Raw genomic sequence first — 14,376 nt, forward strand, 5'->3', positions numbered from 1 at the left:
TGGCACGCTGAGGAGCAGAGCCTTGGCGCTCTAAATACAAAGGCCTAAGCAAGTGGCACACAAAAACCAGCAAAGGAACACCACAGCAGCCAGAGCCCCTGGCTGGCCCAGCTTCCGTCTGCGAAGTTCGCAGAGTGACTTGGCAGACACAGGCGAGACGGAGCCGAACGTGGTTAGCTGCGCTGCTGGGGTGCGGAGCAGGCTCTTTGGCCGGCTGCGGCTCTGGGCGAGGGACGGAAGGGGAAGAAACTCTCTCCTCAGCTGCGGCAAAGCCTGGCTTGGTGTCTAGCACAGCCCTGGTGACACGGCTGGTGGCTTCCTCGAGTAGCCATTTAGACCACTGTTCTGGCCTGCTAGGCGCATGCTGAACTGGTCACCTCTTGTGCTGACACCCACTGCTCTCACCGATTCCATCTCTGGGCAGCAGCTACTAACTGGCAGAAGTGACCAGGACCAAGCACAGAGCGAAGCCAGTAGTTGTAGCAGGGGCTGTACCCATACTGGCAAAATACTGGTGATTCAGTGCAGAAACCCTAGATGAGTGCGGGACTCGGACAAGATCTCCTACCAGTTCTATTCTGGGAAGAGCTCTTGAGAAGCAGCAACTAAAGGGTTACCCCTGTGCAGCACCCCACACCCCAGGCACTGCTCAGATGAAAAGCGAAGTGCACCCTCCACACCCCCATGCATGTGTAACCTGTGGAGAGCCTTGAAGCAAGGTTTCTGTACCCTGTTGCGGTGGGCTGCACTTCAAGAGTTTGTTTGAGCCTCTCTGCAGGAGGGCCCTGAAAAGAGATGAAAGGGACTGGTGGCTTGTTAGAGCAAGGCCTGCAAAGACCTTAACCCTTCACTCTCTTCGCAGGATAAACTCAGAACTGGCAGGTCTCCCTGTCCAGGGGGTGTGCGCGCGTGTGTGTAAAAGTCCCTCCTGACAGCCTGCAGCTCAGAACAGCAGCACAGCAAGAAAAGTGGAGACGGTTCCGTCGTAAGGGAGTGCCCAGAATGCAAAGGAGCCTCCAGGTACCAGTGCTGTCAGTAATTCCTTTCCCCTTTGCTCAACTGCACTACTTACCACCTGAATCACTGTCGTCTTCCAATTCTTCCTCGTCCTCCTCGATTTCATACTTTCCTTCTTCTTCATCATCATCCTCGCCGTACTCCTCGCTGCTTGCTTCTGAACTGTCGTCTGATGCCTGCTTGGCTTTGGCTTTACCTGCAAGTATTTTCACTATGTAAATGGAAACAGACAGCAGCGCACAAGCATACATGTGCAGGCAGCGTATGCAAAGGGCACAGTGCCGCCATCCCAACAGTCACCCTCAGGAGCACAGCTAATGCATCTTAAAGGGGCATCTTTCAGAGGCACCTGCTGGAGGCCAGGAAGGCCAAGACATGGAGTCAGAGAAACCACCTCAGAAGCCCATAAAAGGGTTTTACTGCTAAACCCCAGGATTTGCTGCTAGCTGGTATTTATAGAGCACCACTGGCACAGCGCCCAAGCATCTGTCATGAACCTGTCTGTCTGCCCTGCTCAGAGAGACATGAAAGCTAGGAGGCGAAGACAGACAGAAGAGTACCATGAGAAGAGATTGGCCTACTGAACAGACATGAGAAAGGAGAAGGAACAAGTCATGAAGCTGAGACCAGACGGGCTGGTTCCACTGAGAAATAGTGCCTGAGTACACCCACCTCCGCCCCTCCATGGTTATATGTAACTGAAAACAGGGGCAGACTCTGGTCCAGGGCATCCTTGTAAACCTCTCTTAGCTTTATTCCCTCTGTTAGGGACAAGAAAAAGGTCTAGGAACAGACACTGCTGCAAATTCCCTCTGGAGATGGCTAGCCAGGTCCGAGGGAGCCTCGGAGGAAGTATTAAGAGCCTCTAGGTGCTTGGCCTGCAGGAAAACCATCTGCCTCTGAGCCTCTGGAACCCGACTTCTTTTACCCAGGTTGAGTTCACCTCAGTGGAAGAGTGCTTCTCCCCTCTCTCCCTCCTCCGGCCAGTGTCAGTCACCGGGTATTGAAATGACAGAATACAAATTCTGTACAGAGGGAGCAGAAGAACCAGCTTCTTCTTGCCCCTTTCCAGCCACCACCCCTGAGCTAAGCCCAGCTCGGTGCTGCCGATTGCTTGCCCTCGCTTACGAAGTTGCTGAAGAAGCTATTTATTCACACTTCAGGCTCTCTGCGTGGAGACTGGCTGTACATCTTTCTCCCGTTGTGATTCTTGGGCTCCACCGTGGCGTCGATTTTTTGCCCCATGCTCCCTCCTCAGCAGCTGACCTATGTTACTCACTGAACTGGATACAGAGCCATTAATAAGCTGGCTGCCAGCGCTCCCAGCTCCCCGTCATCACCCTGCTCGCTCTGCTTTCACCCATCTGTCAGCTCTGCCAGCATGCAGCCTCTGTGCAATTGCCCCCCCGAGGGATCGGAAGCTACATCTCGTGGACGGAGCTCTCTCGGGCGCCCACAGCCATGCGGAGAGCACCCGCTCCACAGGAGATGGATTGCAGTGCTATTCACTGCACCACATCATATTGATGGGCACCTGAGCAGCTCAGGCAACCACCGAGAGGGGCACGCTCTCATCCATCAAGCAGCACTAGCAAAAGCACCGACAGATCCAGCTATCAGCTCACCTGAGAGTATGCAGAGAATCCAGCTGTGGGTAGGAACCGGGTATCGGGTCATTCCTACATGCTACGACACAGGCAGCAGGCCACTAAGAGGAATTTATTGAACTTCTCCAACCTCCTGCTCCCCTCCCCTAAGCTCAGCCCCTGCCTCCCCTTCCACCGATGTACACACATGGAGGTCCCAATACAGCCTTCAAGCAGAACTCAAGCTTCCATCTCCTGAGGCAGAAGTGTACCAGCAAAGACTCCAGAAGACAATGCTCAGGGTGCTCCGGTTAACCGGTGCTGCTCCCCTCTTCCTCCTCACTCTGCCTCTGGATCCTCAAGCTGACAGCCCACAGCAGGAATTTTGCCACTGAGAAGGGCCGTGATTATGCTGCTAGGAAATGAAAATGTCTGACCTCTCCTTCCACACCCCTGGCCCCCACCAGTCTGGCATTAAATTGATGTAATATGATTACGTGAGGGATAAATGAAGAAACCTGTTCAAGTTCATTAGAGGCACACCAACACCTAATGTGGACAGATCACTCATTACAGCCAGGCCCGGAGAGACGCTGCAGCCACGCTCCCTTCTCGCCTTTAATTGCCTCATGACGAGGCAGTCCAGCACCTCTTTCTAAGCCATTAATAATTTCCAGGAGCGGCCGCCTTTCCTCCCAGAGACGTGTCAGCTGGTAAATGAGAGGAATGCGTGAACCTCCCCACCCCCACCAGCGACACTCAGATTGATCAAATCCACCCTTCTTCCTCCCCATCTCCCAGCTCTTTCCTCCCTTGCCTGCTCGGGGGTTCCTGAAATGGCCAAACTTGTTTCTCTCCCCTCTTCAGATCTTGCAGAGACCGAAGCGAGGGAGTCTCTGCTCCCTGCCAAACGCTCTCTCCATTCCAGAGGGCATCTTGTCCTCGTGTGATGGAACTGTTTGCATTCACCACCTTTCCTGCCCCCTTGGGGAGCATGCCGGGGGTGAGCGATCCTGTTGAAATCATCAGGCAGCTTTCAGCTCCACCTGCAGAAGGCAAGAGTAGGGGAAATCTCCCCTCAGATCCACGAGATTAAAAAATGATTGCAAATTCATCACTTTCCTTCCTTTTCCTGTGCAGCCGTATCTGCTGCACGCATCAGTGCACAGCTTGCAATTTATTCCCTGGTGTGGCTGCACCGCAGCCAGGCGTAGACCCGAACAAAGCCACCAGAAATAAACGACCAAGAGGCAGCATCGCCTTGTCGGAAGGACCCCCGTGCTGGGACCCTGGGCGCGTGAACTCAAAGTCCTGTCTCAAACCCCACTCCAACTGTGTCGAGACATCTCTCCCTCTCCCGCCTCCATTATTACACCTGAATTTTTCATATTGACTGACCGAGCAGGAGGTACTCCTCCCCAGCACACCAGCCAGCAGCACCCCACCAAACTTCATCCTGGTTGAGGTCTCCCAGAGCAACACAAGATGCAACAACAGGGACCTAACCAGCACTCCCAGCCTCCAGGAGCCGATATGGATTTGTACTGATGAACTTACTGACCGAATTCCAAAGAACTGTCCACCACCCTCTCCGTTCTTTCAGGAGCCCCTAAAATAAACAGGAGTGCCAGAATTGACCGAGAAGGTGGCTCAAACCACAAAGAAACCCAATGAGACTTCAATAAACATGACACCAGACACAGAAACACTTGTTATCGCTAGGATTCAGAAGAGATTAATTCGTTCATTGCTGGATTCAGCGAGGCCTGAGAAGTGAGAAGGAGGATTCAGACGGGCAGGAGGCTTTTTCTCCCAGGGCCTTCTGCAAAGGCTGAACTCAGGGTTGGGACTCAGGAAAGAAGACTGGAGACCTGCAAAGCTTATGGAGCTGGGAAAAGGTTGCTGCGGTTAAAGAGAAATGGCTTATCATGGTTTTGGCTGCTGTGAGGCTCCTAGGCTAAGGTTAAGGTAAGGAAGGATAGGAGAGCTTAGCTACTGCTGGGTCCTGCAGGACCTGAGGGACCAGGAAGAAGGCCTGGGCCAAGGGGAGCAGATGGCCCACTATCGGCCTTTCATCTCTGGCCTAACACAAAACTGGGGTTGGGATTCAAGAAGAGAGGTCTAAGAGACAGGTTTATGCCTGGATCCTACAGGGTCCATTAAAGCAGGCTGATGGCTGTGGCTTGCACAAGAGGCTAATGTGCAGTAAGCTAAAAGAAAAAAAAATTGGTTTTTTTCAAACAATGTCTAAGTTAAAATTGTGGCATGTCTTGCTGTGTTACCAGAGGATGCTGTGGAAGCCACACTAACAATGAGGATCAGACGCAATCAGGGAACCAACACATTCATCAGCGGGTATTAAACAAAATGGTCTCTTTGCCATCCTCAGTTCAGAACATCTCTAAGCTGCGGACCGCCCTGTAACCTCCCCTGGCCTGAACATACTTTTTCCTCTTCCCTCTTACCTCAATGTACTGCAAGAGCACTGGAAGGGTTTAACTTGCACCTGCATCTTTGCGCACCTGCCTGTAACCTCTCTCCTCAACACGTGCAATTATAGCCCAGCCCTGGAGCTGAAGCATAGGAAGATTCAAGGTGGTAACACCAGCTGGAGCTGACTTTCACCCCTGAATCATTCCAAAGATACCTCCAGGAGCACCTGCCCTGCCAGAATCCACTACCACAACATAATGCCCAGAGGAATATACCCCATCTGAATCTGCTCCCCAACCCATGCTGCAGTTTCTCCTACTGTCTGGGAAACTCCAGGATGCTTCCTACTCAACTCCAGGGCAGTCCCCAGTGGCGCTCCTTCCCTGCTCGGGGGATGCTGTTCTGGGAGGATTCTGGAGGAGGTGGCTCTGCCGGATGCTGCCGCTGCTCCTGCTCCTCAGTGGGAAGAGAGCAGGGGTGGGTGGTTCCCATCTGGGAGCTGCAGAGATGGTGGCCAAGGGCTGGATGCAGCAAATCTCCTTTCTCTGCTACAGCACAGCTGAAAATGGTGGGGGTGGACAAGAGGGGGATGCTCAGACAGAAGTGAAGGTAATTCACAACTGCACCGGTGCTGCTGGAGGACAACAGGATCTGCACGTTACCCCCCTCCCATGTACAGTTTCCATCATCTACCCTTGGCTCCCCCTGGAATGAGTAATGTCAAACTGAGAATAGGGAGCTCCTCAACTCCCTCAGTTTGGAAAAAATGTGCTTGGGGTTGGAAAGACCTCTTCCGAAGCCTGCTCTGCCCTGAGAAATACGAAGGTCTTTGAGGTAGAAGTTAGTTAATTAGCAAGATGTTTTGGCTAGCAATGCTCAACCCAAGAACTCTAGTCACTCTCCAGGCCTAATCACTTCCAGAGAGATTAGAGACAGTGTAAACCAAAAATCAACATTTCACTGATACAGTACTTTTAATTTGATTTAAATCAAAAGAAAAGGTGAGGGAGGCTTTGAACAGCAGCTAAATAAAAGAAAACTGATAATTTCCTGGCTTTCAGCAGGCAATTTTCCACTCTTGTGAATTTGGTCTGGGACCTGACAACTACTCACTGGAAGAACGTCCTGTCAACAGAGGAAAGATTCTGCCAAGCCAAATGCTGTGATGAGTGAGAGACGGGAGCACTATGCCTCCCTACCCAACATCACACCAGAAAGCCACAATGATGCTGCACCAGCCGCAGATTCTGAAATCCAGACTTCTATGTAATAATTGTCAGGGGGAAGAGATTTTTCCAGACCAGGGCAAACCATCCTCACAGATTTAACCTGTGGGGTTGCCTAAGAGGGTGAGTTACAGCAACAGACCACCACAACTATCTAACTAGGACTTTTCTGGCAGAGAATTCCTTCCTTTGCAGAAGTCTCTCCTTCCCTTCCTGTTCTTTGCAGAGACCTACAAATGCCCAGGATTCTGGAATTGGCTCTTTCCAGTAAGAACTCTGAACAGAGTTTTGGGTGCCACTGCCAAGCCTTGCTAATGTGGAGAGCATGGACATCCCTGGGTATGGTTGATCTTTCCAGCACCTTTTCCCACATCAGCCTTGGCATTCCCAGACCATGCCCCCGCTTCCATTCCCAGAGCAGGGAGGGCATAGCCCACCAGCCCAATCCCCTTCTGCCCACATCTGAAAGTACTGTGGTGTCAGAAGGGCTGATCTGCTCTGATGAGCTTCCCAGATCATCACAACACATCAGTGTCACAGTTACTTTCATGGCACCAACCTGTTTTGGATCAGGTCTCTCACTTTTCAAGGAGGTCAACATCACTGGGCATTCTCAGCTATATTTATTGTTTTCCAGCTATATTTCTTGTTTTCTTCTCCCAGAAGGTCCCTCCAGGGCAGTCTTATCTTCCTGCCTAGATTTCTGCCATCAGCTGCTCAACGTGTCTCTCTTGGAAGTAGTTTGAGGCTGATTAAAGATGAACCAAAGTCCTTCCATTTGTCGCAGACTCTCCTTTTGCTTTATTTGAGGAGAGGAGATTGGTACGCCTTCAAACCTCACAGGTGAAGAAGCAAATACACAGGCCACAGCAGCTGCAGGGCCTCCCAAATTCCCTTGCATCTGGCCACCCTGTAGAACAATGGCCACAAAGACAGGGAACTGGAGCACTGGCTCCTCTGACTTCCATCTGCAGCCAGCCCTGACAGTTACTGAATGCTCAGCACGGCTGGGAACATCTCACACCCCACACAGAGTAAGAACAAGAGCTCATTGTATGCATCTCCCAAGACACAGGCGCTTTTCCCAGCCTCCCTGTTCCCTGTCCCTTTCCCACTGCGGAGTCACATCATTGCCTGGAGGGGACTTCACCCTATGCTACAGTGCAGACCCAGTGCTCCGCTGTCTCCACCCAGCCCCTCAGGATCCATGGTGGGGCTGAGCACAGTTGCTCCTTGAGATGGAAGCTGCCTTCAGGGCCTGTTCCCTCCCTCCACCCTGTGAAGAACAAAGGCTATAGAGGCAGCTGACCCAGGAATGCCGAAAGGCAAGACCCATTAGTGACACTGCAGTGCTGATGCATGGGCAATACCGCAGACTACAGCTGTGGGACTCATACAAACAGGGCAGGGAGAGCCCTTTGATATCATGTGGACCTTAGTCCTCATTTGCACTCTCTTCGCAATGTATGTCAGCCCCTTAAAGCTGCCAAAGAACCTCATGGGCAGATGTCACAAGCACATGCACAGACAGAGGGGGGTGAAAGCCATGCCTAACAGGTAGATGGCAAACCTTTATAGTCAGCAGATTTCTACAGTGAGCAGGCAAGCACCAGAAAGAAAGGTAGAAGCTGTGTACATTAGCTGCCCCACAGACAGCTGCCAGAGACCCTGGATTGTACCATCAGAAACTTTCATCACAGATGTGCCTCGTTAGGATCCCAGTGTACATCCAGAAGTCCATCAGTCCAACAAACCTCCCCAGAGTACATAAAGTCAGTTCCTGGGAGGCAGAGGAAGAGACCCTGGGTGTCCCCGGCTCCCAGCAACCTGCCTTCTGAACTGCAGCTATCACTGCCTTTTAAGAAGCCACTGGGATTATTCTAAGGCATTGACTCATGTAGCAGGCAGGACAGCCCCAGATCTCAAGGAAATACCTCAGCAAACCATTTTGATGTCACACTGGTCTCTCAATACTTTGGTGGGTCACGTGTTCACTTCTGCTCTCCTCCCAACCTTTGTCAGGTCACCTACAAAAATCCACTGACTTCAACCTCAAGCTATCAAACAAGAGTTTTCCAATCTTTTCTTCCGTCTGTGTCACAGATGCCTGTGAGGGAGACAATGCTCGTTGGTTCTGTGGTAAGTCTCAAGATTTATCCTCACGCCTTACAACGCGCACAACAAACTAGGACTTTATCTGTAGATTAAATCTCCAAACAAGAAAACTCTGTCTTCCTGCAAGTCGCCCTGCTATATGAATGACAATGCATTTAGAAAACCTGCGATATCCCAAACATTACACATTACAAAAAGAACATCTAAGGTTTTCCTCAAACTATGTGGTGAACATCTCGGGCAGGTTCCACAATTTACTGTGGCCCCCTCGTGGTCACAGCCAGAGAGTGACATCACTCCATTTTCTCTAGAGGTTCTAGACTTTCTTGGCTTGTTAAGAATACTTGCAACATCAATCACTATAAAATAAATAAATCAGAAGTACATGCAAATACAAGATAACCATTCTTCCATCAGAGATCCTTATTCTGGTAGCCAGCCCCACGACAGCTACTGTTTGCAACGATCTATACAGCAAAGACCCAGCACGCTGTCAGGTAGAGCAACATTCTTGCTCCTCTTTTTTAGGTGTGGAAACAAAACATGGATTTCTGCACCTCCACTCACAGTGCAAAAAGACAGCAAACACTTTTATGTTCTCCAACGTGAGACTTCAGCCCAGAACCTGCACAGGTTATAAGCACAAGACGGAGAACTCACTCTTTGGGAATTACAGTACAAACTGGGGCTGCTACACTGAAGCCTCTGGAAGCAGAGGTCTGCCTTCATCCCCTGGTTCTTGTGCTATCAGGTCAGAGTCTGTGACAAAACAAAGGTGCCGGGGGAGGAGAGAGTACGGGTTGTATACAGAAAAAGACTAATGCAGGACTAAGGCTTTAAAATGAGCTGGAGTGACAAAATAGGAGAGGGAGAGAAAGACAAAAGCCTCCCAACTACCTTCTACCTATCACATTAAAAGCCTCCAAAAGGCATCATCATCCTGTGCTCTCTTGCCCTAACAATATATCTTTTGAACCAAATGTGGCCAGCATGCATCCTCCTTGGGGCAGGGCCATATCGACCCACATCATACAGAATTCTGGGCAAGGAGAACGTATGCCCAGCCCCAGCCCCGTACCTTTTATAGGGAATCCAACATTCTCCTCATCAGAGTCACTGTCCAGGTCAAAGAGGTCCTTGAATTCCTTCTTATCTTCCTCCTTGTTTTCATTCTGCTTCTTACGCTTAATTTCTGGGAAGTTCAAGTCTTCAAGCTGGAAAAAACCAAAACCAACAGTAAGAACAACCTTAATTTGTACTTGTAAACATGAAATGCTGAGCTTTGGCATTGCCTGGTATGTGGAAGCCACACTGCTGAGAAAGGTTGGGGTTGCCAAGCAGGGGAGCAACAGGTAGATTCATGAGTTACATCTTTATCTACTACTTTTGCTAATGGGCTGTCTACTGCTGGTACTATTGCATGGATAAAACGCAAGACATCCACGACAAGCTGGCGGTCCTACATCTCTGGACTGAAAGCCACGCAGGCCCTGTGAGCTCGGGCAGCCAAGTACAATCAAGCCAGACTGTGCCAGTCATCTCTGATGTAGCAGTTTTCCACCAACACCAAAAGCTGTGACAGCTATAGCAAAGGCACTGTCTTTTCAGCTGCAGATTTCAGCACAGTTAAATGGCAAGGTGCTGAAGATGCTTAAGGTCTGTCTGCACCATGGCCTCCCCGGTTGCCAGCCCTTATGGAGATCAATGGGCCAAGAGCCTTGCTGCTGCAGACAGCCAATATCAATGCCATTAAGTACTTGCAATTGACACCACCTCACTGCTCTTTACACCTCTCCGGAGGGGGATTAGGGGGAGGATTTACTTGCAAGGGCTCAGGCCAGCAGGGCAAAGATAATCAGAATGCAAATTAAATCCCAAGTGCTCTCTGAACATCAGCTGCCCGCTGCCCGTGCCTGGCTGCACACCTCCTGGGAAGCACTCATGCATTAGCACACATTAGCTTGCTTGGAAACATTCGCCCTGCGAGTAATAACTCATTTGCTCTCTCCCACCCGTCAGACCACCCCTCAACACACTCCTCTCCGATCACATCCACTTCAACCCTCCCGTGAGCTTCCCCCAGCGGGAAGAGCAGCAAAGCACAGTCTATACAGAAAAGCAGCTCTCAGCAGAGAGAGAGAGAGAGAGAGAGAGAGAGAGAGAAAGAGTGAGAGAATGGGGATGGGGGGAGAGACAACGAGAGACACAGAGACGTGCATTTGCTCCTGCAGCCAGTTCCAGCAATTTCTCCCAGCCTGTTTCACGGTTATGGTCCCCAGCTGGGCAATATTGATTCTGGGAGCTGAGCGCTTACAAGCAATAACGTGATGCACCAGGATGGAAAGTCAGAAGCTGGCCAGAGAAGGGGAGAGGGGAGCAAATCACCAACCGCCATTTGTGGGGTCCTAATTTTAAATCATCTTCCCACGGGCTCTTTTCCACTATGAGATGCCTCGCCTTCCGCCGGCCCTGCAGAGACCTGCTGGGCTGTCTCTGTGCTGGGAAGACATGTGAAGAAAGCAGCACACGACTGGCTTTCCAAACAGCAGTTGTGGCATGCCAGAGAAGAGACTTGGGAAGCAAAATGCAGCAAGAGCAGCAATCCAGAGTCACTGCCCAACCGCTGCCCTCAGCTGACCTAACAACATACCGTAACCAGCCTCTTTCCTAGTGTGGTTATGCTCCCGCAAGCTCCATCGTGGGGCAGGGGAGCTGCCAGAGTGAAAATGTTTTCCTTAGCTCCTACCAGTTCCTGGTGGACAAGACAGGCTCCTGCTTCACTCCTCTCATCTGTTCTGGCATATAACTTTACAGAGGGTGGGAGGGCAGAGGGAGATGCTCCAGAAATACTGATTCAAGGAGAGGCTCCATAAATAAAACTCAAAGCAACAGCTATGCTTCTAACCCAGCATTAGGCTGTGATCACAGACACAGTCCCCGTATCTGATCCCTTTCAGTTTATACATTCCTTGCCTCTGCAAGAGCCTCAGCCAGGTCATGCTGCCATCATCCCAGCCTTGGGGAGAAGCATCAACCCTTCCTGCAGCTCAAGACCTGGACCACCATGTCCTCCCTCAGTCAAGGCCTCTCATGTCCCAGAGATGGTCACTCCAATAGGTAGTGTGGCATGTCACCAGTATGACATGCTGAGCTCACTCTGGCAGTCTCCCAGTCACAGGCAGCATCTTTGGGCCCTCTTCTGTGCCAAGGGCTACGCTACCTGCAGAGTCGCCACTATCACTCTTCAGCACCAGTTCAACAGGAGTCCAGCACTGCTTAACGTGGAAATAGTTGAGGTTCAAAGTGTCAGAAACAGAAGCAGAAAACCAGTTTTGATAAACAACTGCTGCATCAACTGCCCGAGACCCTGTTGGCTAGTCATGTTCTCCATGACCCTGGTCACTGTTACTGCTCGGCAGCAGTAAATGAAACGCAAAAATCATCCAAGATCACATTCTCCCTCGTCACGCATCCTGAGCATGGGCTGTTTCCACGGAACACATCACTTATTAGGTTTAAAGTGGAAATGGAGCTGTGTATGAGTGAAATGTCTCATGTACATGATGCGGAACAGTCTTCTCCAATTCTCCAAACTTCTCCAATTCAAGGAAGCAAAAGAGAGAGACTTATCTCAACATTGTGAAACATTTCTCCAGTATCCTGTGCAGGGCATGTGCAGCAGGGAGCAGAGGCTGTTAGTTGGGACTTGTTTGTATTTTCATACTGCCTAGGAAAAGTCCCCATTTCCACAGGCAGCCTACACTTTTGGGTGACATCAGTACTGGTTGAACTCAACCTGAGCATATTAAAAAGGACCTGGTGTTGAATCATGCTGATTTGTGTTACCTCCAACTTTCTGAGACTCCACAGGAGTACGTTCAAGATGGGCACCTCAAAATAAAAGGCACCAGAAAAGCCTACTAGGTGCGGAGTGATCACAAAGCAAAGGCATGAGACTTGCACTGAGCCACAGCTCACAGATACAGCCTGTGTTCATCACACAGTAGCAGTAATTAGGTAATTTGGGGGACAGTCTTTTAATCCCCAGCTAGAGGGTTACTATCTACTGAGTCTCACGAAGCCGATTAGTCTACATCCCATTAAAAACCATTGGGAAAAGCAAATGGAATGGGCAGACAGGGTCAGCGTTGTTATATAAGGCAAGCTGCAGCTCATACCAGCTGAGAGCCAGGCTGATTTTTTCTGTTATTATTTCTTCCCCCCAATGGCTGCTAATGGGACATGGATTTTCCCAGCCCTAATGGGCCTCATGGTGTTCACTCTCCTGCTGGGGCTTCACAATGCTGCATCATTAAGCTGGCAGTCCCCACCGAGAGAGACAACAGCCCCATTCACCAAGCAAAGATGTCAGGCAGCCACAGGCCTTTCGGAAAGCTAACTCCAAAGTCTGTCTCTCTCTGTGGGCTTATCTGTTCAGCCCACTTTCTCCAAGAGAAAACAAGTCCCTGTCACTGCCCTTCAGACTTCCCCTGGTTTCAGAAGTCACCCTCTTGAGCCTTACCACAGGAAAGCCATCCCCCTCAAGGGGAGCTCTGCACCCTAGCTGGTCCTCCCTCACCACCCCAAGGAGCTCCAGCTCTCCCCTCCCTTTAATATGAGACGGGGGGCTTGTCTCCACTGAGGGCTGATCTCTCCCCTTGGGATAGCTGCTTCAGCACCAGGAAAGTGTCAGCTCACACCAGCAGGGCCAGTTCTGGGCAAGATATTAGCCCCACTCACAGCCACAGCTTCTTGTCGTTTCTTCGCTCTCCTTCCCTAATTTCCTTTCTACAGAGGCCACATTCTCCTGCTGGGTTTGCACAGAAAAAAAGTGTGTTTTTCGTTCCCCCTGCATGGCTGCCCCAGGGAATTTCAGCCTCCTGCCCTTATCTCAGGTTGGTATACGATACTGAACACTTCTAGGATCTCCCAGGTCTTCTACCGTGCTCTGGGACTTGGCTCAGAGCCAATCATCCTCATGTCCCATTGATTATTTTAATTGTTCCCCACCATACACTGGAGACACCAATTATATCTATTTCCTGCTCCCTGGCCAAGAGCCTAGCTCAGCCACTTTCATTGCATTAGCATCGAGACAGCTTTCCTTCAGACTCCTAATGTAAGTAAGCTCCCACCCCCACCTTCTGCATCCTGCAGCACAGTGCCACGAGGACCGGCCAAGGAGCCTTCCCTTGGGCAGGAGATGTGGGAAATGGCAGTCTGAGCATTTCTGTCCACACAGCAAGTCCCACCTCACAACCAGCCATCCCCACGTGGGTGAAATGAGAAAATGTAAAACAGAACTCAACTCCGATATTCCCTTTGCTAAGAGAGGCATCTTCCCCTCCCTACTTTCTTGCAAAGTTAGGTTTTAGCATGGCAATCCAGTCACATTCTGCAGAGCTGGAAAAAGAGCTAAAGGCCTACGTGAGCTCAATCCACTCTGATTTACTATCAGGAAAGCAATGCAATTTGCAAGAAATGATGCAAACTGTCCAAAGCAATGTGAGAAGGCCCATGAACGTGGAGATGAATGCACAGAACAGGAACTGTGTGTACAGTCTAAACTTCAAAACTACATCACATGCTTGTTCCAAAAGTAACATCCACAATAAGGCTACTGCCCCAGCTGCTCAGACTCATCGGATCTGTTACCCGATCTACCCCTGCCAGTACACACAATTGCTCTATCACTACTGTCTTCAGCTTCCCAGTCCTGAATTACAAAGGCTGCTGCTGTACCAATGGGTCTTGAAGAGCGTAAGCCCAAACAGGGACAGAGGGAAATTTATCCTAGTGCTACTTCACCATACCTCACCTATCCTCTATTAACTTGGGCAAATGAACAGGCTCCAGGCAGGGGACACAGATGTTGCTCCTAGAGAACCCAGCAAGACAAGTCCGCAGGGAGCTGAAGACACCGGCTAGGCTGCCGTCCAGCCACTCTCATGCTCTTTCCAAGAATGCCCAGCCTACGCACTCACACAGCCCAAGCCAAT

At 50.5% G+C, this 14,376-nt stretch overlaps 1 protein-coding gene across 1 annotated transcript in view; it reads right to left on the reverse strand.

Moving 5' to 3' along the window:
• NOC2L (NOC2 like nucleolar associated transcriptional repressor) overlaps positions 1 to 14,376 on the reverse strand; it is a 53,682-nt gene that overhangs the window by 1,992 nt on the left and 37,314 nt on the right. The window contains exons 17-18 of the mRNA XM_082493478.1: positions 9,456 to 9,591; positions 1,073 to 1,213 (exon numbers count right to left, since the gene is read on the reverse strand). Of these exons, the coding sequence (XP_082349604.1) occupies positions 1,073 to 1,213; positions 9,456 to 9,591 (277 nt within the window). The remainder of the gene's footprint in view (positions 1 to 1,072; positions 1,214 to 9,455; positions 9,592 to 14,376) is intronic.

The sequence above is a fragment of the Vanellus vanellus genome (assembly GCF_965231255.1).
Source record: "Vanellus vanellus genome assembly, chromosome: 20".
Classification (NCBI taxonomy): domain Eukaryota; kingdom Metazoa; phylum Chordata; class Aves; order Charadriiformes; family Charadriidae; genus Vanellus; species Vanellus vanellus.